Source organism: Euwallacea similis, chromosome 2 (genome assembly GCF_039881205.1).
Source record: "Euwallacea similis isolate ESF13 chromosome 2, ESF131.1, whole genome shotgun sequence".
In the NCBI taxonomy this organism is placed as follows: domain Eukaryota; kingdom Metazoa; phylum Arthropoda; class Insecta; order Coleoptera; family Curculionidae; genus Euwallacea; species Euwallacea similis.
The window spans coordinates 1,097,078-1,124,396 of NC_089610.1; the positions used below are offsets into that span (position 1 = coordinate 1,097,078).

Sequence of the window (27,319 nt, forward strand, 5' to 3'; positions counted from 1 at the left end):
AAATCCATGTGATTTTTATCTGTGGGAGTTATATGAAAAGTTTGCCGTTTACGACGAGATACGTTTTATTTTAGCTCTAGTACACCACTGCTTTTTTATTACAGCAATATACTCGTAGTTCACGTTTGAGAATATCTCTGGTTTCATTAGAAGGGTTCATAAAACTATTTTTAATCAGGAATTTTCACAAGAAAACGTGAAATATTCATTAACGTACTATGTCTCAATAAAAAAGCATTTATTGAACTTTTGCATGGCCTTTAAGTCTGGCTCTGATGATTATCACATGGATCTGTAATCTTTAATATGGCGAGCTATATCCCAAATAAGATATTTGATCGCTCACCTTCATTATTAAAAATGTCGAAAAAAAGAATTTTGTTCATTTTACGATAGCCTTGACCCCTAGAGTACTTGACCTCCTTGATTTTTATCAAACGGTTTAAGAAATTTTAAATTTATATTTAAACTTTTGGAGGGAAAATGACAGAAGTTTATTAGTGCCCTATATCCAGGACCAGCCTTATGGGGGGGCGAAGTTAGGCGACGGCCCGTGGCGCCAGGCTTGCTAAGTCCGGCCCTGCTTATATCCCAAAATTGGCTTTCCAACCAAAACCTTCCAGTTATGGCATTATGACGCATTTCATTGAATCACTACGCCCTTGATTATTATCACTAACATCAAAATTGCCTCCTGTATCTCAGGAACAAAAATAGATATATACACAACCCCGGTTCCATCGATCACACAACACCAGTGGCTATAACAACCCCCATTTTTCATTTCAACTCCTTTCTGCCTTCGTTAGTGAACCATGGAGATATTAACCAAAGAAAGTTGTTACTAGTGTAGCCTAATATGACTTACGTGGAAGAGATACTGCGTAAATTGGGCTGGAATGATGGTTTTCATATACCAGTGGCCAATGCTGAAAACCAAGCATTGGAACAAGAGCTCGCAAAGCTGACAATGCAGAAAATCAAGTCCAAAGTTGCGTGGGAGAATACTTGCACTCGACTAGAGAATTTAAGGGATCATTTCAAATTTGTGAATCAGGAGAATGACTACACCCAGGTGAGAATCTCAATATAACAACTCAATAAACCCAAAAACGTACTTTAAAGAAACTTATAACTGCCCACAAACAACAATATGATAGTGAGGCCAATCAATATCAATCGCTCAAGGGGGAGAAGAGCAAAATGGAACAGGATATTGGGAAGGTCAAGAAACATATTAAATTCCTGGAAGAAGAGAAGGAAGCTAAGAGGAAAAAGCTGGAAAAAGCTGTCATTAAGGTCTAATAAAACTCATATCCCCCATGGTACTAATAATGATATCTTTCTTCAGGTTGATAGAATAAAACAAGAAACGGGCTGGGACATTGAAGCCTTAAAAGCATGGGAAGAAGCATTGAAAAAAAGGGACGATGACAATGAGCTGATTCAAAAGTTCTCTAAAGAAGATGAGAGAAGGTTTAGCGGGCTTGAAGCAAGAAGAGCCTTTCTGCAAGGAGAGTACGATTCTAAGAATTTAATTTTAGGCAAAATGGTGTGCGATTTGCATAGCTGCGATATGATTATTGAGAGAACTGGTAAGTATGATTTTGAGCTATTGAACAAATAAATGGAATTTAAAAATTCGGAAGAGCAACTGACTTTATAACTCATCGTTTTTAAAATACAGATAGCAACAAGGTATATTTAGGATATTTTATTAAGTACAGTACGCCTTGTTCATCCTTTTAAGAGCCTATTCTCTTCTTAATTTTCCATTTCATCTCCATAGTCCCTCTCCCTCAATCTCTCCACTTCACAAACCTCTAATCACTCCTTATCTTCTTCCCTTAATTATTGCCCTCTTCTTTATTTTATATTATTGCATCACTATCTCTCATACCTCACAATCTCTTTCTCCTCACTAGGCAAAGCAATAAAGCAGCAAATCGACGAAAGGGAGTCTCTAATCAAGCAATGGAAGGACTCAGTAAAAATGCTACAACAAAGGGATGCGGAGATTGAAACTGGACAGGAGCGAATTTTAGAGGCTGATGAGGTGTTGAAGAAGCAAAACGAGCACATAGAGGAGGAGAATAAGATGTTAAGCAACCAGCAAAGGAATAATCATGAATTGGAGCTGGAAATTGAGAAACTGAATGCTTCGAGTTCAGGACTGAAAGGAGAATTGAGTGATTTGCAGCAAAGCCTTTTCGCTATTGGGAATGAGTGCCAAGCTGTGAAAAGGGAGGTTACAACTTCAGCGAATAACTTGGAGAAATTGAGGATCCAAAATCGATTGCTTGATAATAAAATTGATCAAGAAGAAAGGTTAATTTAGTGTTTTTCTGGGCATAAATGAACGATTCTAGTCCTTCTTTGGGTTTTAGGAGATGCATCAAAGGCCGGCAAGACACAGAAGCGATTCAAGAGAAAATCAATGAGATGAAGAGTAGCAATGTATCATCAGCAGAACGAATAAAAAAAATCCAAAAGATGATTGAAATGGTAGAAAAAGAGTGCGCAGTGTTAATCTCTGATACTGAAAAAATCAACAGCAACCTGTTTCGAACTGATCAACAACTAAAAGATCAACAGGCACTGGGAAAAACCTTGGAGACTCAGATCAACAATACCTATTGCATATCTAACAAATTGCGCAAACATATAAGGGATGATAAGAAGATTTTGGAGAAACTCAAAGAGTCCGTTTACGACATGGTAGAGATAGCTTGTATTAGTTAATAACTTGTGAGTTTAAGAATTACTCATTTAGCAATTCAGAATCGACGAACTCAAGCAGCGGCTTTGCAAGTTGGAGGGTTCACATAAGTCCAATAAGCATGCAGATGAGAGGGAGGAGAAGATCAAAGAATTGGAGAAAACTTTGGCTGATCATATGGAGGTACAACATACCCTGCAGCGACAAGTAGACAGATTGCAAGATGAGATGAGGAAATTGTCTAACTTTATTGATCTTGATCGGGAGCAGATCGACATCGTGAAAAATCAAGTAGAAACTAACCTTATGATCTACGATATCGGTAAGTGTGTACGAGTTTACGTGTCAATCCTTATGGCTAATGGGTTGTTAAAATTTTAAGCAAATCGGTAAACCCATATACATATTTTTTATTAACAAAAATGTCGAAATATTGACCTAAATTAATGGCTGAATTATCGAGGTTGTCGCTTGTAGAGGTCAAATCTTAACCACGATTTCTACATAGAAAAATAATTGAAATTTGTTACATACGTTATATCCCAAAAATGTTTCGGAACAGAAATACAGTGTGTTAAATTGTCAAGAAGAAAATTACAAATTTATTAATTCCTCATAAACCCCTCTGTATATTTTATTGCAATTTTCTAAGCGTTACTCAGATCAAACAACTGATTTTTTAGAGTAAAATATAATGTTTTGTTTCAATAATAGCGCGCGGACGGTCACCATCTTTAATATATTTAACGAAAAATAACGTACGACACCGATTTTTCTCGAAATAAAAATTACATTTGAAGTTTGCGTAGTTGCGAATAATAAAGATATCTAAAATTTTTTATTTTGTAAACGCACCGTTTTATAGTAAAAAAATAAATATCGTCTTAATGTATCTGCAGTTAATTTTTTTAAAATTGTTATCTTAAAAATAATGTTGAGACAATTCTCATTTTTTTAAATAAAATATATATAATAATTACTTTATTATAATAAAATAATAAATAAATAAATAATTAATTAATAAGTTATTAAAAATTATTGAATTTTATAGCCATTGCTCAACGTGTAATCAATCGAGTTCGATGCGTTTTTGACATCGGCAAAAAGAATAAACTTCGAACCACCCCTAGCTCACAAACTGCTTCGTGCAAAAATAACCAACAACCTTCCTACTACAGCTAAGCAATTACAGCTAAGGTTTATTGGTAAAGACTAATGATTTACGTGCTAATATCAATAAAAACGAGATAGAGTGAGTAATTCGCCATTTTATAAGAACGATCATATTGTCTATCTTCCCCAAAGCCGAGAGGTAACTTTCTTTATTAATAAACATAACGAAAAACTTTACTTCGGATTGCGTGATTGCCACGTTGGCTTGGGTGTAACAAGACACAGGTCTTAACAATTATGTGTAGGGTGTCTCAAATAAGATGTTATATTTCTTTATCTCGGAAAATACATATAATGTATGTATATGTAAGATTTCGGTATCGTTATTGAAAGAAAAAAAATAAAACAAAAGCAAGTTTTGAGGTACTTCTTTACTTGTCAAGAGTCAAAACCGGAGTGCCCCCCGATACACATGCCTTATCCACCCCCGAGCGCACCCCTCTCTTTTTTAAGAGCATTGATAAGCCACATTTCAGGCCTTTTCCCACGATTCCCTGACCCATCATCAATTTTTCTCTCGCCTATGTTAAGGAATTCATAAACAACCCTCTATCGTTTTCTCACGCTTATCTTAGAAGTAATTTACGGCTAACCCCCATGTCATTCTCACATGGTATTACTTGATGGTCTTAACATAAGCGAGGAATGCTCACATATATAATATACAGGGTGTCCTCAAATTGCGTGGCCAAAATGATACCGCAGATTATTTAAGTAAAAATAAGTCGATTTAACTAAATTTGCCTCAGTCCAAAAGTTGATAATCACGGAGTTACAGGGTGTTGAAGTTGAAAAAATAAATCGCATTTTCTTTAATATCTTTCGATTCCTTTTAGCTAATTTCAAGAAATTTCGTATCTGAGGGTGTTTTAGAATGCGAAATTCGAATTTATAAACAATTTAGTTGTATTTTCTAGAGGGCACCACAAGCGACCATAGGGGACATTTAAACCTCTGCAACTTTTTTGAACCATAGTGTATGTCATTTTGGTATTGAAAAATCTTTTTTCCTACCTTTTATACTTAGAAAAGGTATACTTTATTGAAGTCGCTAGAAGCAACGGTTTCTGAGAAAAACGCATATAAAGCTGATGATGCATGTAAATTAACTTAAAATTATTCCCGTTCAAAAAAAAGGGTTCAAGTTTTTTGAAAACAATTATTACTAAAGATAAAACAAAAATAATAATAATAGTTTTCCGATTTGGAATTCTACGAAAAGGGTATTTTTCCTTGTAAACTCGTACACTTTTTTGACCGTTGCAACGGCAAAGTCCATAGGTTAACAGCATATCCACCATTTCAGAATACGTGAAATTATTAGCCATAGTTATGGCTATTAATCAACAGTGTAATGTGCCGGGTTGGAATAACTATACGCGAGTCAAAAATATAACACTTTATTAACTTCTCGATAATACAAGAGCGGGAGCGAGGCGTAAAGACCCTTTTTATGTAAGTGTTTTGTGAAGATGAGTCGTGAAGGTTTCTGCTGGACTATCTCTTAACTGCTTGACTGCCCTATTTATATAAATGATATCTACGTGGACTTTGCCAAAGTACATCAATAAGGGTAGTTTGAACCTTAAACAGTACTGAGACTTTGAGTCTCAGCTAATTACAATTTGATGGGTTGCTTATATTAGACAAAGGAATTGTGTTTCTACGTAGACATACATTCTAATTAAGTTCTAATATTGTCCTTAGGTTTCCATGAGAAAATAGTACAAGAAATAATGTAAGAGGTTAATACATGTGAGCTTTCATATAGAAGGTGATACGGGGTTGGATATTAATTCATTTAAGGCAAGAGCAATAAACCTGTTATCTTACAAGGATGGAGCTACGTCTTATCCTTGGGCATATGTGGTATGTCACCGACACCTAAGAGTGCCCATTGGAGATTGACTAAACTTGTACTAGTTAAAGTAGATCGTTGCCTTGAAAGATAAAGAGGGTTTGTTTATCATATGGGGGTGTGAAGAGAATGACTAAGGGATGTAAGCGTGGGAAGAATGTAGAAGGTTTAGCGATTATCTTTTGAAGATAAACAGATGCGCGGGGATGTCTCCGCCACCTTGTATGAGGGGGGCATTCTTTTCCCAATCTTGGTCGAATAAAGAAGTCTTGCTTAAATTCGTGTTTTTTTTATTTTTTTAAGAAGGAAATATTTTTTTCTTACATCAGAAGTGGGATAATCTCACGTAAAGTGCCATCGAGACGTAAATCGGTCGCGACGTGAACTATACCGTGTAAAAATACGGCTTGACGAATCTGAAGTGCTGTGAGTTCACGCTGAGTGCAAATATGGAAGAGTTTGTGAAATTGTTAGCAGAATCCGTGAAGTCATTGCAGGACAAAAATAAAAGTGCAGTATCGACGTCCGTGTCCATCCCGATTTTCGACCCTTCATCGGACGTCCACAATGCTAGAAAGTGGTGTCTTGAGATAGAGAAATTGGGGACCCTGTTTGATTGGACGGACTACGAGTTGCTGACGAGGAGTACCCCCAGCCTCAGAGGTGAGGCCGCCGAATGGTTTGCGACGTGGGAACCAGATGAGAGAACGTGGGAAGGTCTAAAACATGAACTATGTAGTGTTTTTCCGACAAAAAAGAACTTAAGTGAGAAATTGCGGAGAGCCAGTCTCTTCACTAGTGATTTGGCAGGTTCATACTGTGAGTATGCCAGGAAAAAATTATCCTTGCTCAAATCTTTAAATGTCAATTTAACCGAAAGTCAATATTTGGAAATCATTATTGGGGACATTGACGATGTCCAAGTCAAAACGGCTGCCTTCAACAGTAAGATTAATAATGTCAGCGAATTATTAGATCTTCTGGCGAATTATAATAAAAATAACCGTAAATCCGATTCCGGTAAACTTAAAAGGAATTATCCGTTCGATTTAAAAGTTCGACGAAACTCTGATGCTAAGTTGTGTTTCATTTGCAATGATCCAGGACACCTCAGTCGTGCCTGTCCAAAAAGAACAAGATTTGGTCATTCTGTAGATAATGTTAAGGGTAAATTCCTAGATAGAAGTAAGCTTACCTGTAGTTTTTGCCATAAAACGGGGCACAGGGTTGATGACTGTTTTCAGAGAAAACGGGAGCAACCGTCCACCTCTCGTCAGGTGAACTTTTTTTGCGCGAACTTAGACAAGAATTTCTGCACCCAATTTAAAATCCAAGATGTTTCGGTTAATTGCTTAGTAGATACCGGTGCTGAGTGCAGTTTAATATCGGAAAAATTATTAAGCAGTTAAACTGTAACTTGGAGCCAACCTTTCTAACCTTGCATGGCATAGGGGCGTCCTCTGTAGTTGTAAACACGAAAACGATCTTAAATATAGAGAGGGACGGCACTGCTTTCGAAACTGTTTTTTTTGTGGTTGATAGTTCCGCCATTATCCCCGACTGCATATTAGGTCGCGATTTTTTTAATCACCCCGGGGTCCAGCTTCTTACAGACGATAAGGGCACCTGTATTTATTTAAAAGATGACCGTGGGTCGTCACCTAAGGCCGTAAACACCATCTCCGTTTCGGCGGAAGTTGTGAAGACGCCCTTACGGGGACGAGATTTAGAGGATTTATTGGCATTGCTCACGAAGTATAGCCAATACATCACTACTGGAATTTCAGTGTCACCAATTGCTACCGCGAAATTAGAAATTAAATTAAAGGATGACAAAGTAGTTAACTTTCGTCCTTATCGGATGGCTCATTCTGAACGAGAAAAGGTCAAATTAATCATTAAGGAATTGCTCGAACATAATATTATACGCGAAAGCAACTCCCCCTTCGCAAGCCCCATAGTTCTTGTTCACAAAAAGGACGGGAGCACTCGTATGTGCTGTGATTTTCGGGCGCTGAATAAAATCACTGTTAAGGATCGTTTTCCCTTGCCCAGAATCGATGATCAGCTTGACCGTTTGGGTAAAAATAAGTACTTCACCACCTTGGATATGGCATCTGGATTTCATCAGATACCAATAGCCAGGTGTTCGATCGAAAAAACTGCTTTTGTGACGCCTGATGGGCACTATGAATATTTGCGAATGCCGTTTGGTCTCTCGAACGCACCGGCTGTTTTTCAGCGGGCGATTTGTGGCGCTCTAGGTGATTTAAGGGATAAGGATGCCATGGTTTACTTAGACGACATACTTATTCCTTCAATGACCATACCTGAAGGCTTGGGAAAATTATCTAGAGTTTTGGATTGTCTCACGGAAGCAGGTTTTTCGTTAAATATCAACAAGTGTAACTTTTTTGTAAAGCAAATCGAGTATTTGGGCCAGGAAGTTTCTGAAGATGGTATACGGCCAGGGAAAAATAAGGTGAACGCCCTCTTGAGAGCCCCTGATCCATGCAATGTCAAGCAAGTGAGGCAATTTATGGGTCTTGCTAACTATTTTCGTAAATTTGTTCCGGAACTGGCGGCACGTACGGCCTGCATCACGAAATTGACAAAGAATAACGTGCCTTTTGATTGGGGGGATGAGCAAAAAATCGCGAAATCTTATGTTTGCGCCTTCCTTAGTCAGAGGCCTCTACTAGCCGTTTTTGATCCGACTTTGGGAACAGAACTCCATACAGATGCTAGCTCAGTGGGTTACGGAGGCATCCTCTTTCAGAAACACGACAATCAATTGCGAGTGGTTGCTTACTTTTCTAAAAGAACATCGAGCGAGGAGTCAAGTACCACTCCTACGAGCTGGAAACCCTGGCGGTATATTATGCCATTAAACATTTCCGGGTTTATTTACTTGGCACGAAGTTCAAAGTCGTAACCGATTGTAATTCTCTTAAGCTATCCCAAAACAAAAGGGAGTTAATACCGAGAGTAGCCCGATGGTGGTTATTTTTACAATCGTACGATTTTGAAATTGAATATCGCAAGGGAAAATATATCCAACACGTGGACTACTTTAGTAGGAACCCCATTGTTGAGGTCATTGACCCCGAGCTCGTAAGAATTCAGGCTGTGACCACGGACAATTGGTTAAAAAGGGCCCAAAGAAAAGATCATGAAACCCAGGGCATTATAAGCAATCTAAACGACGGGAAACTCACGACCGACTATTTTTGTCAAAACGAGTTGTTATTTAGAAAAATTAACCCTGGTCGAAACCCGCCTATTTACCGCGCTTTTATACCCAAGGGTAGCCGTTTAGGATTACTAAGATTATTTCACGACGAACAATGCCACATCGGCCCCGACAAAACTCTAGCTAAAATAAACCACTATTTTTGGTTTCCTGGGATGGCCAAGTTCGTAAGAAAATATTGCAACCATTGTTTGAAGTGCATTATTAGCAAAAATCATACTGGTCCTAAACAGGCGCATCTGCACCCTATTGATAAAAGACCGATACCATTTCATACGGTCCATGCCGATTGTGTGGGTCCGTTCCCAACCTCGGCCGAGGGTTATAAGCACTTATTACTTTTGGTTGACTCTTTTACGAAATTCTTATTTTTGGTACCACTTAAGACCTTGTCAGGTACTGAGATGTGCAGTGCCATGACCTTGTACTTAAATATGTTTGGTATCACGCGAAGACTGATCTGCGATAGGGGTACCAATTTTACTGACAGTTTAGTTCAACGATCACTCTCGGAACTGGGTATTCAACAACATTTTGTTGCCAAAAGTGCTCCACGGGGCAATGGACAGGTGGAACGCTATGTGGGAACAGTCACCAACTTGCTTAGGGCGGAAATAACTAATAGAACAGAATGGCCGAATGTAATTCAAAAATTGCAAAATACATTGAACACCACGGTACAAAAGACAACTGGATTTTCGCCAGTGTATTTATTAACGGGGGTTGAAGGCAGTAGCTCCGATGTAAAAACCTTGACAGCGTCCTTTTCGTTGAAGGACGTCCCCAATAATTTATTAAGCGATCGAGAACTGGCATACGAACGTATGAAGAAGCAAGCGGATTTGGCGAAAAATTTGTTCGACAAGAAAAGAAGGTCAAACAAGGTATTTGTAATAGGTGACTACGTCTATCACCCTTCAGGCAATAGTCATTTGGCAAAATTAGACGACAGGTATGAGGGACCATTTGAAATAACTCAAGTTCTCCCTAATGAAAGGTATGCGCTGAAAAGTCTTGCGTCAAATCGAAAACGAATTGTGGCCAAGGACATGATCAGATTATGGCCTGATGATTTATCGGACAATGCATGATTTACTTACTCTTATTTTTGTAAAGCTGTTGGAAGCGGGACGCTTCGCAACCAGTGTTTAGTTGTTCTGTTGAAAGCGGGACGCTTTGCAGTTCATATTTTAGTGTAGGGTTGTTGGAAGCGGGACGCTTCGCAACCAGTGTTTAGTTGTTCTGTTGAAAGCGGGACGCTTTGCAGTTCATATTTTAGTGTAGGGTTGTTGGAAGCGGGACGCTTCGCAACCAGTGTTTAGTTGTTCTGTTGAAAGCGGGACGCTTTGCAGTTCATATTCAGTTAGTATCTTTTTACTTTTGTAAAGTTGTTGGAAGCGGGACGCTTCGCAACTAATGTTAGTTGTTCTGTTAAGAGCGGAACACTGTATAGTTCCTGTTCTTTATTGTAGTGATGTTAGGGGTGGCACGCTTTGTAATATGTGCTTTTGTTGTCATGTTGGAAGCTGTAGCTCTTCGCACTCTGTAGTTTCATTAATACCTAGTTTTAAGTTCTCTGTGTATTACTTTTTGTTGATAATTGTTAAGGAAATTCGAGAACGAATTTGGTGTCAGGATTGGCCGTGTGAACTTTCATATAGAAGGTGATACGGGGTTGGATATTAATTCATTTAAGGCAAGAGCAATAAACCTGTTATCTTACAAGGATGGAGCTACGTCTTATCCTTGGGCATATGTGGTATGTCACCGACACCTAAGAGTGCCCATTGGAGATTGACTAAACTTGTACTAGTTAAAGTAGATCGTTGCCTTGAAAGATAAAGAGGGTTTGTTTATCATATGGGGGTGTGAAGAGAATGACTAAGGGATGTAAGCGTGGGAAGAATGTAGAAGGTTTAGCGATTATCTTTTGAAGATAAACAGATGCGCGGGGATGTCTCCGCCACCTTGTATGAGGGGGGCATTCTTTTCCCAATCTTGGTCGAATAAAGAAGTCTTGCTTAAATTCGTGTTTTTTTTATTTTTTTAAGAAGGAAATATTTTTTTCTTACATACATATATGTCAGATCTTCCAAACTCGTAGAGAAACAAAAACACAAGTTTAGGTGATACTTCTTTATTTCTCTAGAATCGGGAATCGAATGAATCCCTTTTTGATGCGTGAGGGTCACCCCGGGTGCATCTGCTTTTCTTCCAAAAAGCCTGTCACCATACCTTCCACATTCTTCCCACGCTTACATCCTTTAATCATCTTATTCGCACCTCCATATGTTTTTAGGCGAGATGATAAACAGACCTTTATCTTTACCACGAATGATCTATTTTGACTAGTACAAGTTTAGTCCATTTCTAATTTACAATGGGGCACCAGTAGGTGCCTGTGACATTCCGCACATGTCCAAGGATAAGTTACAATATTATGGGACAACATGTTTTTTGCATTTACATTAAATAAGTTGATAAGTAACCCCATATGGCTTTCTTTATGAAAGCTCACACGGCCAATCCTGACACAAAATTCGTTCTCGAATTTTATCCTTACTAAAACCTATAGTAAAAACATTATCATTTTATATTGCGAAGACTACGCCATTTTAACAATTTACAAAATATTAATTTTAATTGCAAAGAGCACGTCATTTCAACGTTTAGGTACTCATGACCTAACGCAAAGAGCACGTCTTTCAACAATTCTCAAAGTATTAGTTTCAATTGCAAAGAGCACGTCATTTCAACGTTTGGGTACTCATGACCTAACGCAAAGAGCACGTCTTTCAACAATTCTCAAAGTATTAGTTTCAATTGCAAAGAGCACGTCATTTCAACGTTTGGGTACTCATGACCTAACGCAAAGAGCACGTCTTTCAACAATTCTCAAAGTATTAGTTTCAATTGCAAAGAGCACGTCATTTCAACGTTTGGGTACTCATGACCTAACGCAAAGAGCACGTCTTTCAACAATTCTCAAAGTATTAGTTTCAATTGCAAAGAGCACGTCATTTCAACGTTTAGGTACTCATGACCTAACGCAAAGAGCACGTCTTTCAACAATTTTTTTTTTTTTTTTTTTAGGTGATAAATCTAAGTTTTTATCAACTAATAAAGCTCATACGGACATCCGTTGAACAGAACACTTGATAGCGATAACATAACTACAAAAATATTACAAGGGACAAACCTATAAGATACAGTAATATCAAGAATTATTAAATAATTATTAAATAGAAGAAATTATAAAATTATTATCAATATACTACTGATACTTCCTCTTCGAATTCGCCTGGCCATATTCGCATCATGTCTTTGGCGACAATTCGTTTGCGGTTAGTGGCTAAGTTTTTTATTTCTACGCGGTCGTTAGGCAATATCTGCAAAATTTCAAATGGACCTTCGTATCTTGAGTCTAACTTGGACAGATGTGAGTTCCCGGATGGGTGAAAAACTATATCGCCTACTTCGAATTTTTTTGTCATGCGTCGCTTTTTGTCAAATCTTTCTTTTGATTCTGATCCGTAGTGCAACGAGCGTTCATGGGCTGTTTTGCGGTCTTTGTCTAAATTTCGGTTGGTACTTATCACGGGCTTGATGGTTTCTGTCAAATTCTGAATCTCTGGGATATCTAAGGTTTGTCCTGTGAGTAGATAAAGTGGGGAAAAACCCGTTGTTTTTTGAATGGTCGTGTTGAGAGTTAACTGTAACTTTGAAAGAACGCTCGTCCATTCTGACTTGTTGCCATTTAGATCCGCCCTGAGCAAATCTAGAATTGTCGAGACGTATCTTTCAATTTGGCCATTTCCACGCGGGGCACTTTTAGCAATAAGATGTTGTGTAATTTGTAACTCTGAAAGCAACTGCTTCACTTGTTGATCAGTGAAATTGGTTCCTCTATCGCATATTAGTCGTTTAGTGTTTCCGAATATAGTTAGATAAGTCTTTAATTTCTCGCATGTCTCAGGGCCGGAGAGGGTTTTTAAGGGGATCAAAAACAGGTATTTTGTGAAGGCATCGATTACAAGAAGGACATGCTTGTAACCGTCTGGTGATGTAGGGAATGGACCAACACAGTCACAGTGTACGGTGTGGAAAGGAATGGGGATTTTATTGATAGGATGTAGCCGTCCCTGTTTGGGTCCAGTATGCTTCTTGTTCACGATACACTTTAGGCATCGATCGCAGTATTTTTTGACAAACCTAGCCATTCGTGGAAACCAGAAGTAGTGATTTATTTTAGCAAATGTCTTATCTGGTCCCACGTGAGACTGTTCATCATGGAATATTTTTAGTAACCCGAGCCTGCTTCCTTTTGGGACAAAAGCTCTGTAGATTGGTGGATTTTGGCCCGGATTTATTTTTCTAAATAAGATGTCGTTTTGGCAGAAATATTCGTGAGTCAGATAACCATCAAGCAGTTTTGATTTGATCTCGCGAGTCTCGGGGTCGCGTTTTTGATTGATTTTGAGCCAGTTGTCGGTCGTGAGGACGTTCACGGGAGCTGAGCAACTAAGTTCTTCCCGAGATTGTGGAATATTCCTACTGAAATAGTCCACATGGGGAATGTATTTGCCTTTTCGATACTCAATGTCGAAATTGAAGGATTGTAAATAAAGCCACCATCTTGCAACTCTGGGCGCTAAATCTTTCTTCTTCTGTGTCAACCTAAGCGAGTTGCAGTCGGTAACAAGTTTAAAGTTTATCCCTAATAAGTAAACACGATAATGTTTTATGGCATAATACACAGCTAGTGTTTCGAGTTTGTACGAATGGTACTTGCATTCCTCCTTCGTAGCTCGTTTTGAGAAATACGACACAACTTTTAGTTTGTTGTCATGTTTTTGAAATAGAATCGCCCCATACCCTAAAGAACTCGCGTCTGTATGGAGCTCGGTGTTTAATGTTGGGTCGAAAATTGCCAAAAGGGGGTGCTGACTTAAAAACGCGCAAACATAACTCTTGGCAATTTTCTGGTCAATTCCCCATTCGAAACTCACATCTTTTTTCGTTAATTTCGTAATGCAAGCGGTACGTGCGGCGAACTCGGGGACATACTTGCGGAAATAACCGGCCAAACCCATGAACTGTCGGACTTGTTTAACATTTTTTGGATCGGGCGCGTTAAACAAAGCGGCCAATTTCCTTTTATCAGGTCTTACACCCTCTAGAGATATTTCGTGGCCAAGATAAAGAATTCGGTTCTCGAGAAACTTACATTTATCGATGTTTAAAGTGAAACCCGCTCTAGTAAGAGAAGCTAATACCCTATCGAGCTTATCAAATCCTTCTCGTATGGTTCTAGACGGGATAATTATGTCGTCCAAATATACCAACGCGTCGGCGTCCTTAAGTTTGCCTAGCGCCTTACAAATTGCCCGCTGAAACACCGCAGGAGAGTTCGACAGCCCAAAGGGTACACGCAAGTACTCAAAATGTCCGTCCGGCGTCACGAATGCCGTCTTTTCGATCGAATTCTTGGCCACAGGGATCTGGTGAAATCCAGCCGCCATGTCTAGGGTCGTGAAGTACCCGTGTCCTCCCAGTTGGTCAATTTGGTCGTCTATGCGTGGTAACGGAAAGCGATCTTTGACGGTGATTTCGTTGAGTGCGCGGTAATCCACGCATAAACGATGACTACCATCCTTTTTGTGGACTAAAATAACCGGGCTAGCGTATGGCGATGTACTTTCGCGAATGATTTTGTTTCGCAATAGATCTTTGATAATTCCCTTAACTTTTTCTCGCTCGCTCAATGACATTCGATACGGGTTGTAATGTATTATTTTATCGCTCTTCAATCTTATTTCCATTTCGCCAGTTTTTATTGCCCCAACGGAATTACCAGTAGCTATGAAATCGCTATATTTCGTCAATAACCTTAGCAATTCATCGTATTCGCCCCCTTGTACGCCTGTCTTAATTTGTTCGGGAGAAATGCTTACATTTTGAATTGTTTTAGATTCATTCTTATCTTCCTCATCATCTAGGTAAATTTTGGTACCGCGCGAGTCAGTGCAAATTTTAACCCCCTTATAATTGAGCAAATCCCTGCCTAGTATAGCGTCTGGTTTCATAGCAGAACTTTCGACAACATAAAAGGTGATATCGAATGCAGTACCCTCTCTTTCGAGCAACAAAGCCGCCCTTCGACAAGTTGGTACTAGGTTACCACCTATACCCCTTAATATAACGAAACTTGGTTCAAAACGGCAATTTAGTTTATTAGCGACTTTCTCAGAGATGAGGCTACATTCGGCACCAGTGTCGATTAGGCAGTTTACAGTCAAATCTTGTATTTTAAACTTGACGCAAAAATCACTATCTAAGCTTACGCAGAAATAATTTATTTTCGAGAATCTCGACAAGTGGCCCCCTCTTTTATTTTTAAAAAAACACTTTTCGGGAGAATGTCCGATTTTTTTGCAGATATCGCAAGGCTTTTTAACTTCCATCGGATTTAGACCACCCGCAGTAGTAGTATCGCTCAATTTGGACGATTTCCCACAGTTTCGACTCATATGCCCAGGCTTATTACAATTATAACAAATTATCCCTTCGTCGTTCTGCCTAGGCAGATCTGGACGGGGACGTTTTAAGGATTTTCCTTGAGGCTGATGGCCTTGTTTATTGATTTGATAATTACTAAGTACATTAAGTAGCGTCGCAATAGAATCAATATTGCTATTAAAGGCTGCTGTTTTAACATGAGTGTCGGTTATGTCACCAATAACCAGCTCAATTATTTGACCAACACTTAGGTTAAAATTCAGCCCTTTCAATAACGATATCTTCTTTCGTGCGTACTCACAGTAACCCGGTGCTTGTCCGCTGGTGTACAAGCTTGCCCTGCGCAACCGCTCGCTCAGGTTTCGTCGTACAGGATAGAGCTGACAAATTTCTGCTCGAAAACTAGCCCAATCCTTTCTTGCTGGGTGCCAATTATTGTACCACTCCTTAGCGTCGCCCTCCAAAGCGCTTGCAGCTCGGCAAAGTTGTTCGAAATCAGTCCAATTAAAGGTGGTCGCCAAGGCCTGCACGTCATCACACCACCCGTTCGCCCCTACATCGCTCTTCGAGGGGTCGAAGGTCGGAATGTCCACTGGCATAGCAGGCGCCTGCAGCACAGGCACAGCTTGTTGAGGCCGTTGTTGCATTTCACGAAGAACAGCCGTCAAAACACTGGTCAATTCTTCCATGCTAGCGTACTTTTCTGCACACGAAACGCACCCACAAAACAAGCGCACTTTTCACACAAATAATTGTTTTACACGTTGTGGTATCTTCGCGAGTCTATCCCACTTCTGATGTCAGATCTTCCAAACTCGTAGAGAAACAAAAACACAAGTTTAGGTGATACTTCTTTATTTCTCTAGAATCGGGAATCGAATGAATCCCTTTTTGATGCGTGAGGGTCACCCCGGGTGCATCTGCTTTTCTTCCAAAAAGCCTGTCACCATACCTTCCACATTCTTCCCACGCTTACATCCTTTAATCATCTTATTCGCACCTCCATATGTTTTTAGGCGAGATGATAAACAGACCTTTATCTTTACCACGAATGATCTATTTTGACTAGTACAAGTTTAGTCCATTTCTAATTTACAATGGGGCACCAGTAGGTGCCTGTGACATTCCGCACATGTCCAAGGATAAGTTACAATATTATGGGACAACATGTTTTTTGCATTTACATTAAATAAGTTGATAAGTAACCCCATATGGCTTTCTTTATGAAAGCTCACATATATGATATAATAATACGTATGCGTAAGCCGGGGTGCTTTACAACAGGAAGTGAAAGAAAAAACTGATATTTAAGAAATAAATTCAAGTGTCAAAATGTCAACTAGAAAACATAGCCAACTAAGTTATTTACTTAAAAGCTATAACGCAAATGTGCGGCGCATTAGAATTATGCGTTTTTCTCAGAAACCGTTGCTTCTAGCGACTTCAATAAAGTATACCTTTTCTAAGTATAAAAGGTAGGAAAAAAGATTTTTCAATACCAAAATGACATACACTATGGTTCAAAAAAGTTGCAGAGGTTTAAATGTCCCCTATGGTCGCTTGTGGTGCCCTCTAGAAAATACAACTAAATTGTTTATAAATTCGAATTTCGCATTCTAAAACACCCTCAGATACGAAATTTCTTGAAATTAGCTAAAAGGAATCGAAAGATATTAAAGAAAATGCGATTTATTTTTTCAACTTCAACACCCTGTAACTCCGTGATTATCAACTTTTGGACTGAGGCAAATTTAGTTAAATCGACTTATTTTTACTTAAATAATCTGCGGTATCATTTTGGCCACGCAATTCGAGGACACCCTGTATATATACAGGGTGATTCTAGATAAGTGGGACAAGCAAATATCTTGAAATCGGGAAGACCTACAAGAAAAATGTTCAAATAAAGTCTTCTTTATTTTCGGGGCCTCAACTTTTTATAATGTCAATTTTTTTTCAAGGTCACCTTCACCTGTCTTTTGGGATCAACTTCATTTTTTTCAAATGTAACACCAAATTTTTTTTTGAGATTCCAATTTTTTTGTTGGCAGTAAAAATGTTTTTACTTGAAACATTTTTTGCTAAAAGTAATGAGATTCATAATAATACCAAACTCTTATCCCGCGAACGCTACAAGTCCAATTTTATAAAATTTTTGTTAAAACAGTTAAATTCTGTTAACTAGTTTACTATTTTTTTCATTGATTGTGTTAAGACTTGTGTACTCCATAAATCCATCAATTAATCTTATCATTGATTTGTTTATGAATAGGTATAGATTTCGTCTCGTAATCCATACCCTTTAAGTAGGTATACGTAGTTAGCACCAGCAATTTTTAAAATTAATTTCTATTTATGTTATGGTATAGTATATGTTGGAATATCCAGTCCAAAACAACGAATAAAGCGCATTCCTAGTCACAGATATATGACGCAATGTTATCAATGCCTCAAAGAACGACCGGCCTAAATATGATTATTGCTTAGGTTAGTGTTTTTTTTTTCTTCTCTGGCTTAGCGATAAGAGTAGTTAAAAAATCTAGAGTTAGTCTATCGCCTGTCGGGTATATATAACGATCGTTGATAATAAGAAATAAAGGTTTAATTAATTACGCCTACAATTTGATTTTTACTGTCACACCATTAGACGGTCTGGTTAAAAAGGATTATTCAACAGTATAGACTGAGACATACCTTTATTTTTTTGTTATTTTTATGTTTATGTTTAGTTTTAAGATAAAAAGTCAAGTAGATTTCTTTAGGCGGATAGTTCGATTTAAGAGTCAAAGGCTCACGAAAGTAGTTTTATTCATTTTGTGAATCATTGAAATGGATTTATGGAGTACACAAGTCTTAACACAATCAATGAAAAACCATAGTAAACTATTTTCAACGGAATTTAACTGTTTTAACAAAAATTTTATAAAATTGGACTTGTAGCGTTCGCGGGATAAGAGTTTGGTATTATTATGAATCTCATTACTTTTAGCAAAAAATGTTTCAAATAAAAACATTTTTACTGCCAACAAAAAATTGGAATCTCAAAAAAAAATTGGGTGTTACATTTGAAAACATGAAGTTGACCCCAAAAGACAGGTGAAGGTGACCTTGAAAAAAAATTTAATTATAATATAATAAAAAAACATTATAAAAAGTTGAGGCCCCGAAAATAAAGAAGACTTTGTTTGAACATTTTTTTTGTAGATCTTCCCGATTTCAAGATATTTGCTTGTCCCACTTATCTAGAATTACCCTGTATATATCTACAACTTACGTCAAAAAGTTTCTTACAAAAGTTCAATGATTTTTAAAGATCTTTTATTATAAAATAATTTTACATATACAGGGTGTATCACTTTTGCGATTATAAATATCAACTTTGTTCATTTGAATGGAACCCCCATATTTTTTTTGGTATTTTCGGATTTCTTATCAAATTTTAGGGCCACTTTATGTAAAGTATCTTATGTTTAAAATTTATAATTTCCCAGTTATTTTGGAAAATTCGAACATTTTGACATCTGCAGGGTCCTACAGAAATAGATGCTATGCCCTTACCGTTGCGTATTTCAGAATCGGTCTTTTGGGACTACAAAAGGACTTAATAAACTACGTTTTGACTTATTTTAATTTGAGAAAAAGTTTTAAACGACCCCCGAAATATGCCCCCAAAATTGTATTATTTCAAAGATCAATAACTTGCTTATTTCAATAAAATGCCCTATATATTTTTTTGTCAAATGACTCAACTTAATTGCCTACAGCTTTGCTATATGTATACAGTGTTTCCTAACTACATGTATAAAATTTAAAGGCGTAATCTTTGATTGATTTTAAGTAAAAAATGTCTAATAAATATATGTCCGCAAATACTTTGTTTCCAAGATACAGGGTGTTGAAATGTAACAAAAAACACGGTTTTATTCAATATTTTCAAAATGACTCAATTTGACTGTTTCAATTTTAGTCTACGATTATATAATATAATATAAGTATAGTAAAAAGCTCAATATTTACATTTGTTTTACTTCTCTTATTCTTTTTTGATAGGGGCACTCCTTTTCAAAGAAAACATAGTTTTTTGGGGAAATGCTTTAATAGTTAATTATAAGAATTGCTGAAAATTACCATAGTGGTTTTAATATGTATATATGTAATATTAACTTGTTTTTTTTGCTACTGCCACAACCATAAACAAGATAATAAATAATAATACATATTAAAATCACTATGATCATTTTCAGCAATTCTTATAATTAATCATTAAAGCATTCCTCCAAAAAATTGTGTTTTCTTTGAAAAGGAGTGCCCCTATCAAAAAAGAACAAGAGAAGTAACACAACAATTACATTACAATAAGTGTAAATATTAGGAATTTTACTACATAATCGTGTGCTAAAATTGAAATACCCAAATTGAGTCATTTTGGAAATATTGAATAAAATCGTTTTTTCTTGTTACATTTCAACACCCTGTATCTTGGAAACAAAACATTTGCGGACATATATTTATTAAACATTTTTTACTTAAAATCAGTCGATGTTTGTGCCCTTAAATTTTTTACACGTATTTAAAAACACCCTGTATATAGCAAAGTTGTAGGCAATTAAGTTGGGCATCATTTGACGAAAAAATATATAGGGCATTCTATTTGAAATTAGCAAGTTATTGTTTTGAACCTTCGATACCACAATTCCACAGTCTGTATGGATGACACATGGTCGGCATAAGCCTCCAGCAGCAAAATATGGCACTGAACGGTTTTTTTCTTAAAATGGAAACAGAAAAGGATAGCTTCCCGCAAATTGCGTTTCGATGACTCAAAACTGGACATTATTAAAGCGATAGAATTACGTGTTGTCACTATATTTGATTGGCGCGCACTAAGATGATAGCTGAAAGAGAGCCTTTTCTTATGAAATAAATATTGGGCTTCCCCTATGCGAGACTAACTAGTTACATCATCTAACAGAAAACCCTTAAAACTAAGCTTACTACCTAATATAATAAAATATCTTTAAAAACCATTGAACTTTTGTAAGAAACTTTTTGACGTAACTTGTATATTTTCCGACATAAGGGAGTAGAATATCTTATTTGGGACACCCTGTACACACACATTTTACAGTTTCATAGACATCATTTTATGCAAAAATAACCAACAACTTTCTTATGTAACTACAGATAAGGTTTATTAAGGCTAAGACTAAGGTAAAAAGTAATTATTTACGTGCTAAATAAATATTGATGAATGCGAGCAAAAGTGTGACAAAGCCGGCAACAAGGCACTAAAGGATACAAGTAATACAGCTGAGTGTCTGACATCAAACAAAAATAAGACTCGACGGCCAACGGCGGGTTGCCACGTTGACTTGATTCTAATAAGACACACGTTTTTCGGTACTTCTGCAAGAACCGTCCACAGAATTTGTCATAACTTCGTTTTGTTGTAACAATATCGTAGAGAGCTGAGCGGGATACTTGAATAAAATCAGCAGGCACTTCAGAGATTGTGAAACGTCTACACTCCTATATCACATTGTAGGCCTTATGAACAATATCGTTTGTTGCTACGAATTTCCGTCCTTGACCACTTTCATCCTGAATATCAGTTCGTCCTTCCAGAAAAATTTTAAACCATTTTCGCACTGTATTATCACTGATACACTTTTCTTTACATACAACACACAAACATCAACAAATTTCAACCGAATCAAAATGCGCTCAGATCAAAACTGTGACATCAAACAGTTTACTCGTTTGATACGATTTGACAGAGAGATGAATAAATGATACTAAACAAAACCACATTTCTATGGCAACCGAATATCCACAGCCAACTACACGGAACTTGGAAAAAAAATAGTTGTCGTATTATATTTGACATTAATAAATTCCCAGGAATTTTAGGCAGGAAGCAAATTGTGTTTGCCAAGAAATCCACTCAGGAGAAGCAAGTGGAAGAGAATATTATGCAATTGAGGATAAATCACATTGAAAATGAGATGCGAAAGGAGGATCGGAGGATTTTCAATTTGCAAAGACTGAGAGTAACACTGGATCAGGTAAGCATTACATTACTAGATATTCTGTACGCTGTATTGTCAGGTAGGTGTCCAAAATAAGACAAGCAGCCGAATTGGCCGTGAAAAGCGCATCAATCAACAGGTAAAATTTATTTTAGAAAAAAATCTTTTAGGTTACGAAAGAGCGAAATTTGGAAATTGACACCAAAAAGGCCGTAGTCTTAGCAAAAAAACGACATCTGGACGAGGAAAGGAGAAGACTCGCTGGCGATATCTCCATCAGGAAGGTTAAAATCCAACAATTGCAAAAGAAATATCACACTGAGTTAATGGCTTTGGGTATTTAAATAAATTGCGCAGATTTTATAGTCCCTACAAGTTTTTTGATAGGTAAAAACGACCATGGGCAACCCATATCTCTCACCCACTTTAAAGTCAAAAATGCCCAAGAGAAATTCTTTCTTCAACAACAAGGGGACGAACTGGATCAGAAGATTAAAGTGGCTGAAAAAGAGATTGTAGCCATTGAAAATACCCTAAAAATGGTTAATTTAACCAATGTGGCCTTTAAGAATAATCTCTCCGCTGTCAAAGAAGATGGTACTAATTTTTTTCCCTCTTTTTGATGCATTGTAAAATCATATTTCTCTCCCTTTTAGATGAAGAAATCCAAGAAATGAAAGAACTAAACAATCTTTACAAGGAATGGATTTTAAATTGTAGGAAAACCAGACAAAAACTCGATAACCAACAAGCCGCCTATGACGGTAAATTTTTACTCAGATTTTAACCAAAAAAATCAAAACTTTTCTTTAGAATTAGTAGCAATTTTGAATGATGAATTGAGACCAGCTAGGGCTGAGAAGAAGCAAATAATTCAAAAACTTGAAGAAGAGAATCTCTTCATTGAAAAACAACAAAGAGATAAGGAAGAAAAACTCCAAAGGGCACAAGAGCAGTTGAGAAAGGCCCTGAAGAAGCTCGGGACTAGAGACGTGACCATTTATGAGGTATATTTCTTAAAGTTTTAAAAAGTAAAAATATTTCGATACTTTCTCTTGTTGATTGACACAGAAAGGCATAATTATATCTCTACTGCCTCTCTCATAAAACCGTTTCGATTTTTAGCAAGACCTGGAAGTGAGACAACTTAGAGACGGTAACAACACAGTCTTGAAACGACTAAACTCCATCGCAAATGAATGCACAGAGGTGGCACCAAACATCAATAAATATTCTGCAGAATACAGCATCAACCTCAAATCCCAATCAAGTCTAAGTTCTAATACATTCTCCACACAATCCTCAATCAGTTCTGGATCTAGTGCCAGAAGTCTTGTGGCACAAATGGAGCATATTATGGTTAAGACTATAGATATTTCCTTCAAAGAGAACTGAGTTGTACTTTTATTTTTGTGAATATTTGTACAGAAATCACGAGGTACGCTATTGACACTTTATAAGCTGTCACTCTATAATATTTCCTATAAAAGCAACAATTCAGTATCGATTTGGTAAATATCGGGGGCGTATAGGAATTATATAAGTTTTTTTGTAATAAATGTACTATTATTTATATTCAATTACATATTCCAGTCCTAATAAAAAAAAACAGCATTTCAATCCATTCCAGGAGGTAAAAGTTCTGAAGGCATGCCCATGGAGCGTTGCTGTACCATTGAAGAAGGACTCTTGACTTCCACGCCCTGTTGAGGTAAGATTAACGATTACAATCCAGAAATTTTATAAAATTTAAGTTGCATTACCATCATACGACGATCAGGCCCGACAGTTGCATTTGGAGGTCCTGAAAAACTATTCAAAATAATCTCTTGCACCTCAGAGGGAACATGCATGCGCTGAGCCTCAGTGAACGTATTCAAATGTTCTTGTAGGGGTGTTTTAAGCTCTCTGCAGAGGGTTAAAACTTCAGTGAGTTGAGGAGCAGGCAGCTGCATCAATACCGCGAAACTCTGAGGTTTAGTGCGTTGGCAGCACTTTATAAAACCCTCCCACACCACTTTATGCTTCCACACCTAATTTTGGAAGATTGGTTGCAAATGAAAATTACTTATTTTTCTTATATGTATAATAGTATAATTCTACCTGCTTTAGAATAAGTCTCTGTAAGATGTTCATTACAAATCCTGATAATCGGGGATAGCTCCCAAGAGCCTGAATTACAGTTCTCATTAGTAATGTAGGAATGGGGGTTTGGTCCATTAATTGCTGCAAAACTACTGCTAAAACCTCTTGAGTGTATACCTGAAAATAATATATTATTATAGTAATCAAAGCTGTCGCAAATACTGTCGAATTTACGGCGCCTTGTACAAGATCATTAATAAATTTGGAAACGGCTTAATATCTCAAAAAGTATAATAAACAAATTCAAGAAGCTTAATACCGTAGGGATGTCTAATTATGCTCAATTCAATAAGGATTTGGGCATTGTTGCCAAATTCATACTTTTCCTTCAAATATTAGCCAGTTCTGACTGACTTTGAATGACCTACGCTATATATTATCCACCTACCTGCTTTTCTTGCATGCATAAAGACACAGCTTTGATGATAGTCTTTAAGTCAGCTTGATTGGGATCTATCAGATGTAAGGCTACTAGTAGTTCAGTGGGGGATATGGGACTATCACCATATTGCCACAGGACTCTGTTGAGAACTTCACGGACCACCACAGGGTTGAGTTTGATTAACTTAGGGAGGGCCGACGTGATCTTCAAAATCGATTAACAATTTTATATTATAGAAAATACCTATAGGGCTATATTGACTCTTTTTAATGGCAAAAATAACAGTTGTCATTAAAAAATCTTCGTGGTGGGCGATAAACTGTACATGTAGGGCGTTGATTAAGATATATAGATAGCAGCTGATGAATTTATTTAAGACATGTTTCCGATATTTTAGCGTCTACTGATTCTTTTAATCGGCATCCTTTATATAAATTGAACCAAAATAATGCGAAACTTGAATTAAATTTTTCAATAATCCAAAAACCACGCAACATACCTCCTGTTTAGACAAGCCATTTAAAACGGGTATCAAAAACCGCACGTCCGATACTTTTGTATTATACAATTCCTTCACCTTCTCTACCAATTCAGCAGTGGGAGGCACTTTATCTGTTAAAATATGAATCACTCTAGTCACAAGAGTTTCCGACCCTTTAACACAGTCTTCCACCAACTGAATCAAATCCGGGCAATGCATCCCCATAGTTCTTATAGGACCTTCAATGAGGCGAAGTATGATACGTTTAATGTCTGCACTAGTTTGGATGTAGACCTATTACAATAAAATTAGTAGAATATCTTATGTATAGATGAACAGTACCTTTGCCAAATCGTGAATAAGTGAGGAATTAACAGGGAGCAAAGAAATATAAGGCAAAAGACAGGCTTTAATGAAATCGTCACTCCAAACTTCGCTTTTGATTCTTCCCTGGTTTTCCCCGCATAGACTTTCAGGAGGCTTGGACAACTAAAACCACCACATTGAAAATCATACTTTCCAGAAAATATAGCTAAAACTCACTTTCAAAAACTCCAAATTCATTTTCGCAAATTCCTCAATGATAAGCTTCAGTTCAAAATTTTTGTGTAAGTCTAAAATATGGTTTATAGCTGCGTCACGAACTACGTTGGATTCGTATGTTGTATAGGCCAAAAGAGCGTTTAGGAAGTTCAATTGTTTCGGTGGTTTTCTGAGGGTAAGGTCTCTGAGCAATCCTAGCACACAACCTAAAATCCGAAAGATTTGGATATATAATAAAATTTGGTTTTCCCCTTAATGAAACATAATGTTCGTTATTTACCAGATCTTTTCTCGTCTCTGCAAATTATCTTTACTTCTTCTAAAGCCTCATCCGTGATTAGAGGAGCTTCTAAAAGAAGTCGAAAAAGCACAAGTGGGTCATGCGCAGATGACTGAATGAAGCTGCACAGCAGTACATTATAGCACTCTTCAGGCCTCATCCCTTTACGTAAAGGAGGGATTCTTGTAAATCCCTGAATATGCAAAAATATTCATTAATTGTGTATAAAAATGATCTAAAAATTGAAAAAAAAAGGGAATCCAAAATATTATCAAACCTACCTGAGTTATACTGTATTCTTCAAATAACCAAGCCAAAGCCGTATCAACATTGGAGCGAAGATCGGACAGCAAAAACGTCAATATGGTCTCCCTTACCGACGGATTGAAATTAGATGCCAAAGTGGTGATAATTTTCTGCTGCAGATTCTTGCTCTTCAACTTATCGCAACGCAATAACCTCCGCACTGCAGAAACCAACAGCTTCTCCTTCACGTCCCGCATTAAAGGTTTAGTAACATCCGCTAGTTTCAAAGATCTCGTTTTCGGAGTCTTTGGAACTTCTTTCTTTGAAGTCTAAAAAAAAATAATAATAACCCGCAAAAAAAATTTTTTTTCTCACCTTCACTTCCTCCTTTTTGCCTTCATCAACCTCCCTCTTTCTTTTAGAAATCTCCCTTTTCTCTTCCATAACTTTAACATCAACTCCAGGTCCAACTTTGGCTTCCACCCATTGAGCAGCTAAAGCTTCAGCCAAATATTCCTTTCCAATTCTCCCACTGAGCATATATTTAGCATAATCTTTATTAAAACTGGCAGGTGATGTTTGTGGAAGTTTTGGAATGTTGGTAAAAATGAGATAAATTGCCTTTTCAATTGTGAGATTCTCATTTATGAACCTCTCATTTGCCTCTTGAGGAGTGCGAGGGGGAGGCAAAGATGATTGCTCGGATTCAGTTTCTAAGGAAAATACCTCTTGAACTCTCTCAGAACGAAGTCGTTTTGAGGCTCTTGCATATGAATCTGAAGAAAGAGCTCTTTTTTGGTACTTGCGTCTTTCATCTGATTTAGGAACCATCTTGTTTATTTCACTTTGAGAACAACCCAATTCCAATAAAAGATGGCTTAATCGACTCAAGTATTCATAAGCACCAGGGTGTTTCACTAAACCTGAAATCTCAGTTTTCAGCTTTTTCTTCACAGCGTTGACTTGAGTTGCAGTTAAAGTAGGAGGTAAATTGTTGTAAAGCAGTTCGAGAGCCTCCACAACTCTAACCATAAATTCCGCCCTGTTTTTCGCTATGTTAGTTAAAACACCAATACATGCTAATAAATTTGCACTGCTAATATGAGGAGATCCATGGAATTTTACCAAAAGTTCAAACAAATTACTAGCCTCTTCTTCTAATTTCCTTCTACGAGCAATTTTCAAGGTTAACGGTACATTATCTAAGGAAAAATCATTGACTTTCTTCGTCTCTGCTTCATCAGGATAGCTTTGCAATAAAACAACGCATTCCAGAAACTTTACAGAACTGGTCCTGATTCCGTCATTGTCACTATCAATCATATTAGCAATTTCTAGTTTAATAGTATTCAACTGCTTCCAGCCCTCTTCCATTTCCTCAGTGATAGTTGGAGCGCGACATATCCAAGATAGAGTGCGGCGGTATATTGTAATGGTGGCTTGAATTACTCGTTTTTGTACTTGAATTGATTCATCACAGAGTAACATGTGTAGGGTTGCCATTATTTTGGAGATGAAATTCTCTCGCACTTTGCTGGAAATCATATAAATGTGATTTTGAAAAGAAAAAATCTTCACACTAAATTAAGTAAAAAGGTCTAAATTATTATTTAGCTGTTAACATTAATATTCATTTAGTTTCAGCTCAGGGTTAAAAAACTAGGATGCAGACCTCCACCTATATCCACATC

At 37.2% G+C, this 27,319-nt stretch overlaps 2 protein-coding genes across 2 annotated transcripts in view; one reads left to right on the forward strand and one right to left on the reverse strand.

Annotated features, from left to right (window-relative positions):
- Window positions 1-27,319, reverse strand: part of Sym (symplekin) — a 40,165-nt gene that overhangs the window by 12,274 nt on the left and 572 nt on the right. The window contains exons 3-12 of the mRNA XM_066405530.1: window positions 26,004-27,162; window positions 25,664-25,957; window positions 25,383-25,575; window positions 25,103-25,308; window positions 24,902-25,048; window positions 24,578-24,853; window positions 24,085-24,282; window positions 23,655-23,813; window positions 23,315-23,584; window positions 23,170-23,254 (exon numbers count right to left, since the gene is read on the reverse strand). Coding sequence (XP_066261627.1) covers window positions 23,170-23,254; window positions 23,315-23,584; window positions 23,655-23,813; window positions 24,085-24,282; window positions 24,578-24,853; window positions 24,902-25,048; window positions 25,103-25,308; window positions 25,383-25,575; window positions 25,664-25,957; window positions 26,004-27,162 — 2,987 coding nt within the window. The remainder of the gene's footprint in view (window positions 1-23,169; window positions 23,255-23,314; window positions 23,585-23,654; window positions 23,814-24,084; window positions 24,283-24,577; window positions 24,854-24,901; window positions 25,049-25,102; window positions 25,309-25,382; window positions 25,576-25,663; window positions 25,958-26,003; window positions 27,163-27,319) is intronic.
- On the forward strand, window positions 819-23,005 carry LOC136419303 (coiled-coil domain-containing protein 39-like). The gene is made up of 12 exons (XM_066405532.1): window positions 819-1,075; window positions 1,126-1,299; window positions 1,352-1,595; window positions 1,926-2,328; window positions 2,388-2,718; window positions 2,774-3,041; window positions 21,433-21,587; window positions 21,722-21,887; window positions 21,939-22,148; window positions 22,208-22,315; window positions 22,365-22,558; window positions 22,677-23,005. Exons 1-12 carry the CDS (start codon window positions 860-862, stop codon window positions 22,944-22,946), a joined length of 2,739 nt encoding a protein of 912 aa, XP_066261629.1. The 5' UTR covers window positions 819-859; the 3' UTR covers window positions 22,947-23,005.

Bases quoted from the DNA above. Each gene is read 5' to 3' on its own strand.
- LOC136419303 (XM_066405532.1), top strand. From the start codon at position 860: ATGACTTACGTGGAAGAGATACTGCGTAAATTGGGCTGGAATGATGGT. The intron at 2,719-2,773 runs GTAGAGATAGCT...TTACTCATTTAG, and splicing joins AAGAGTCCGTTTACGACATG to CAATTCAGAATCGACGAACT. The intron at 21,588-21,721 runs GTAAGCATTACA...AAAATCTTTTAG, and splicing joins TGAGAGTAACACTGGATCAG to GTTACGAAAGAGCGAAATTT.